The sequence below is a fragment of the Papio anubis genome, chromosome 18 (genome assembly GCF_008728515.1).
Source record: "Papio anubis isolate 15944 chromosome 18, Panubis1.0, whole genome shotgun sequence".
Taxonomy (NCBI): domain Eukaryota; kingdom Metazoa; phylum Chordata; class Mammalia; order Primates; family Cercopithecidae; genus Papio; species Papio anubis.
This window is the reverse complement of record NC_044993.1, coordinates 55,965,337-55,971,336: the sequence shown is the minus strand read 5'-3', so window position 1 is coordinate 55,971,336 and position 6,000 is coordinate 55,965,337. Positions and strand designations below refer to the sequence as shown.

The following is a 6,000-nucleotide window of genomic DNA, read 5'->3' as shown; positions in this document are numbered from 1 at the left end:
GGCCGCCCCGCACTAGACCTGTTGCGTCCAGGGCGCAACTCCGGCAGGTTTAGAGTAAAGGGGCGCTCCGCTCTCTCCGCGCGCCCCCTGAAGCCCTGGACACAGCACCTCCGTTTGGGACGCCCTATGCCCACCTTAACTTGAGGCTCCCATCCAAGCAGCCTCTGCGATCCTCACCGCAACCGTGCTAGGCGCGTCGGGTGGGGCGGGAATAAAGTTTTTCCAACCCAGTTTGGGGAGAGGGCTGGATAGGGAGGACCTTCCCTGCTGCAGACTTCATGGCAGGCTGCACTGTGTCCCCTCCGCTCCACGGCTGCCCCGGGGGCCCTGCTTTCGGTAGGTGCCAGCCCCCTTGCCAGCAGGATGGGCTGACCTGTGTACCGCCCCCTCCCACCCCCTTCTCCATCCCCATCCCCTCCCCCGCCTCCCGCGCGCTCGGGCCCCAGCGTCTCCGGCCCCGCCTGCGCTGGGGTCGCTGCAGTCCCCGCGGCTGCCCCGGGCTCCTTGCCCAGGCGCCCGGGCCTTATTCCAGCCTGGGGAGCGCCTCGGGGGGGAGCACGGGACAGCGAGGGAGACCGAGGCGGGGGCCCTGGGCAACCGATCTCTCCGAACCGGGGAGGCGGCCCCGATTCCGAGAGCCGGAACGCAGGGAAAGGCAAGGACGGGGCGGCCGGCGGAGGGGCGGGCGCCGCTCATCAGCCACTCCAGTCACGTCTGGGGCCACCGGCTGCTTTTTTCTTCCTTTCCCCCTTTGCTTTCTTCCCCCTCCGCTGTTGGCGAGGGCAAAGTGGCCGTGGCGGCGCCATGCCCGGGCCGGAGTGAGTGCGCGCGGGCGAAAATGGCGTACATCCAGGTAGGGCTGAGGCTGGGGGCAAGGTCCGGGGTGCGGGTAGGGGGTGCTGCGCCCCCTCCGGCTGGGAGCGCGCGGAAGGGAGGGCCCACGGCTAGGCTCCCACAAACTTGCTTCGAGAAAAAGGATGCCCGTGCGCGGGCAACCCTTGCAGCAACAGGGGTGCGCCCCGGGAGGAGAGACTGGGGACCCCCAAATCCCGGGATGGAGGGTCCTATGTGGACTCTGCAAAGCGCACCCTTGCCTCTTGGGGAGGGAATGGGGGGTGGGGCGGACTTCTCTTCCCCCCCCGCCCCTCCCTCTCCTTGGCACCCCACCCCAGGGGAGGGGCCGTGGGGAGGGCGGCCCGGGGCGAGCTAGCAGCCCGGCCCGTCAGCTGCCGTTGCTGTGGTGACGGCTCCGGCTAATTGGCCGGCAGACCGAGCCTGAGGCAGCTGTTCCGACCAGGAGGGACAAGGACGTCGTCTCTCCCGGGCACTGGGTGCTGAGGGGTGGGGGACACCCGGAGGCCAGAGGCGCGCTGGTGGAGAAAAGGGAGCCTGTTACTTTAGTCCGCTGCATTGGGATCTGGGAGATGTGGACCCTCTTCACCTTGAAGAAACGTCCCCCAAGAATCCTTGGGCTGAATTAATTCTGAAATAATTCCTAAGCAGCCTTTTTGGGGGAGAGGGGGCGGAGGGGTGGGCCGGGCTTCTTGATGAAAAGACCTTTCTCCTCTGCAAGAAGGGAAGTGACCGCAGGTCAGCGCCAAGGTCAAGCAGGCAGACTCGCAGTGAGACCCGTTGAGTTGCTTGCTTCTGGTGCTGGCTCCTCTGAGCTGGGCAGAGAAGCTTACAGACTTCCACGTCCAGGGTGCATCTTGGCTCACATCTTGTCCCCTCAGCCACAGCTGGGGGTGCTGCTGGTCCTCCCATTCCCCTCTGGCTCACGTATCCCCTCATAGTGTCCTCAGACGCTTCAGCCTGCCGGGAACTCTGTGCTGTGTCACCTGGCGGAGCCTCTTCCATTGTCTCCTGCCTTCGATTCCCCGGATTGGCTTCCCTTTCGTGGAATCGCCAGTTTCTCTTTTCAAGTTCATTGAAGGTCACAGTACTGTCCACCCACTGTGTGCTGAATGTTGTCCAGGGGCTATTCAATAGTCACCCAACAAACACTTGGGCGACCGCCTACTAAGTGCTGGCACTGGGGATGCAGTGATGAAAACAGCACAGTTCCTGCCCCTCTGAGTGCGCAATTTGGTGAGAAATGAACATGTTTACTGGCTCCGGGGGTTCTTAATGGCCGCCTTCAGCAGAGAGAAATTAAGTGACTTGCCCAAGGCCACACAGCCGCTTAGGGGTCAAGGTGGGATCTCAAGGGGGGTCGGTGCGAGATATGTTAAGCATCTCATATGACAATGAGCAGAGATGTCGGTTTTCCTTCTAGAACAAGGTGTTAAACTTTTTTTGTCCTGTGAAGTGCCAGATAGTACTTTTTTTCTCTTGGAGGCTCACATGGTCTCTGTCACAACTATTCCACTCTGACTATAGCACCAAAACTGCTATAGACAGTAGTAAATGAGTGGGTGTGGCTGTGTTCCAATAAAACTTTATTTGCAGGCACCAACATTTGAATTTTGTATACTTTGCACGAGTCAAGAGGCAGTCATCTTTTTTTTTTTTCCCCAACCTTTTAAACTCGTACAAATCATTCTTTGCTCAAGGGCTGTAGCAAAACAGGCTGCGGGGCTGGTTTTGATCTGCGAACCTTAGTTTGCCAACCTCTGTTTAGAATGCATGGGTTTTCTTTCTTCCTCTTTCTTTCTGGTATGAATTGGTTCTCTTCCATCAGTGTCAAACATGGGAACCCAGGAGACCCAATGCCAGAAAGACCGCATGCCTGGGAACGTCAGGGTACCTCTTTCATCTTCTTTGGTTTCTCTCTGTTCCTTGACACTCATCTTGCACCTGGGCTTTGAGAAAGCTGGGAAGGCTGTTTTTCAGCAGGGGCATGAGGTGGCCTTGTCTCTGTTCACTTTGGTTTCATAAATGGCCTCTTTTGACCACCACATGTCTAGGAAATGCTTCCCCATATTCCGAAAATGGTCATGGATTATCATGAAAAAGTATCACTTTATCCTAAACATTCTAAAGCACTTTTTCATGTAAGCCCTATGAGAGTATATTTTGCTGTTTTGTGCCCTGCTGTACCTGCCGGGACAATACCTGGTGCCTGCTGGGTACCACTATGTCTTGACAATCACCCAATTATCATCACAGAAAGGGTGCATTTTAATTTTCAACTGGACCGCACGCAAGTATTTGCAGAGTCAGTGTCCTGTCCCACCCTAACAGCACCCCTTTGAAGTACAGAGTAGCCTTTCCACTAAAGAAGAGGTAACCGAGGCTCAGAGAGGCCCCCTGACTTGTGCGAGTCACGTGATCAGTCAATGGTGAGACTAGGACTGTAGTACTTCTTGACTCAGCTCGTTGCATGGCCCCTCAGCACCTTTGGGTCTTGTTCTGTGTATGGTTTGAGTTTTGGCTTTAGAGATTTTGTGATAAGTGCCTTTGAGTATTTCCCAAGCTGTTGTTATTCCCTTACCACTTCGAGGATTTTGATTTTTTCACAAGCCACGTACCACCTGTACTATGATGATGATGATGGTGATGACGATTATTTTAGACAGAGTCTAAATAACTCTGTTGCCCAGGCTGGAGTGCAGTGGTGTGATCTCGGCTCACTGCAACCTCTGCTTCTCAGGTTCAAGTGAGTCTCCTGCCTCAGCCTCCCCAGCAGCTGGGATTACAGGTGCCTGCCACCATGCCTGGCTAATTTTTTGTATTTTTAGAAGAGAGGGGGTTTCACCATGTTGGCCAGGCTGGTCTCAAGCTCCCGACCTCAGGTGATCCACCCGCCTTGGCCTCCCAAAATACTATGATTATAGGCATGAGCCACTGTGCCTAGCCCTACCTATGCTATTATTAACTTAATTTTTTTTTCTATAAATGGGCTCACTTTTATTTTTACTTTAACAAAATCATATGAAAAGGAAACATTACATCACTAATATCATAGGAAACCAAGATCATGTGACATGGGCAGAAGGCAACTAGAAGAATAACGCAATGGGAGTAATGCCACATTATTGAATTCTAGGTGGACATGGCTGTCTGCAAGGCTCTGGACAAGATCTACTTTCTTTGTTTAAAAGAAAGGGGATGGGTGAGGGTAGAAATTGGTAAGTGGTAAAAAGATGTTAACATGCAGTGGTACCAAATTGAGACTTTCTCCTCCTGGAAGGAGAATTGGAAAGAAGATAATAACTTTCCCCCTCTTGATTCAAAGTTCTGAGTTTGAGTCCCACCTCAGTTCACCTCTGGGGCATGCCCGAGGTTGGGGTGCAGGACTTCTAACCGACCTAGTCTACTTGGCCCATTTGGAAAACCATCTTAAAGAGAAGGAGGGAGTCTGTGCCCTGAAAACCCAGGAGACGAAGATGGGGAGGTGGGGTGGGGCCACAACAGGAAGGGAGGCCCTCCTTCCTCAAGAGGACCAGATTAGGGCTTCCTTTTTAGTTCCCTCTATTTGTGGGTGGTGATAGGAAACACCCCACCATTACCATTGGAGCAGAATTGGAAGGTAGGGCCTCCGGGAGGGCGGGGGAGCCAAGTAACATCCACTGTGTGCCTGCCTGCATGTTAGCTAATCATGTCCTTTTGGGTTGGCTACATGGCTATTTCTGTATAGGAAGGTTTGCTCTTCTCCTGAAGTGTGGCTGTATTGGATAGCATGACTATCTATCCGCCCGCTCTGATTCATAACAGCATACGGTGCAAATCAAATCGAAATGCTAAAGTTTCCCATTTATTTGGTGTTGGTTAACCAGGAGGCTACCAGCAGCCCTGAAAATAGCAACACCTTGTTAGGAAGTCAGCTCCCTTCCCAGGATGGTAAGTGGAAATACGCAGGGCTTTTTTTTTTTTTCTTCTGTAAATTTTTTTTTTTTTTGAGTTGCTGGAATATTGCTAAACTGGTCTTGTCTCTCTTTCTTTAACCCCTTCGTTCCCTTACGCCCTTGGCTTCATCGTGGATCTTAAAAGGGCAGTTGGAACCATTAAACGAGGTGGGTTCATTTGATGATTTGTTTGGTCTGGTTTCTAATCAAGAAATGCCTGATTTTCATTTTGGAGTCTTATGTGGGGCTGTGGGGATATTGAATATTCAACAAGAACCTGGTGTTAATACCAGCAGAGTTTCCATTCCTTTCTAACGAAAGGAGATCCCGGTTTTGAAAAGACACCAGTTGAGAAGACAAGTTTCCCTCTCCACCCCTACTTATTCCGTTTGATTATCTCTGTCTGTTTCATGTCACCGAGATCATTTTTTACGTATTTTTTCCCCTGCTTTCAAGAAGACAGAGTAATATTCATTGTGTTTTGAACATATTGTATAGCCCTTACAATGTTGTATAAACCACCCACATGTCAAGAAAGACGTTCACATAAACTACCAAAGAAAATACCTGCAAATGTTTTGCTTGCTACTAATGGCTCCAGCGAGTTGATGTTTGCTATCTTTGTGCCTGCAGTTGGTAAATAGAAATGGAAAACATTTTGTTCTAAGTGCTGAGCAGCAAAGCCAGAACTCCTGAATGTCTATTTCTCATCCGAGATCGGCTACTTTTAATTTTGGGTGTTGTTTCTCCTCTTCCTCTTCCCCACCCTGCCCACCACCCCTCTCCCCCTACCCCCGGCCCACCTCCCCCAATGGCCTCAGGGTTTTCTTTCTAGACTCTCTGATCTGCTGCTGTGCAGATGGACCTGCCGGCACTGCTGTCAGAAGTGCTACGAGTCCAGCTGTTGCCAGTCAAGTGAGGATGAAGTTGAAATTCTGGGACCTTTCCCTGCTCAGACCCCTCCCTGGCTGTAAGTAAAACTGCTCTGAACTTCTCTGAAATCAATTTCAAGACTTTTCCCTTTTTCTGAGAAGCGGGGGTTGGGGGTCTGGGCCACAGGAGGGAGGATGTGGGGGCATGAAAGAGAAGCAGGCTGAGTTTCCATGGACATCTTTGCTGCAGACTGCGGATATGTTCTGTACACCTCATTTTGTTCGGCAAGCTGGCAAGACCAGCTGGTGGTGGGGTTTTAGTTCACCTAGTGGCACATTGG

At 52.1% G+C, this 6,000-nt stretch overlaps 1 protein-coding gene across 6 annotated transcripts in view; it reads left to right on the top strand.

Moving 5' to 3' along the window:
• The first annotated feature begins 410 nt into the window (after nt 1-410).
• SYT17 (synaptotagmin 17) overlaps nt 411-6,000 on the top strand; it is a 94,342-nt gene continuing 88,752 nt past the window's right edge. Inside the window, exons 1-3 of one of the 6 annotated variants that reach the window (XM_003916605.4) lie at nt 411-853; nt 4,938-4,955; nt 5,609-5,757. In XM_003916605.4, the coding sequence (XP_003916654.1) occupies nt 839-853; nt 4,938-4,955; nt 5,609-5,757 (182 nt within the window). In that variant the 5' untranslated portion in view covers nt 411-838. Of the gene's footprint in view, nt 854-3,819; nt 4,783-4,826; nt 4,956-5,608; nt 5,758-6,000 lie in introns of those variants that run through there. The other 5 variants (XM_009196090.3, XM_017953223.3, XM_009196086.4 and 2 more) reach the window with 5 other exon arrangements.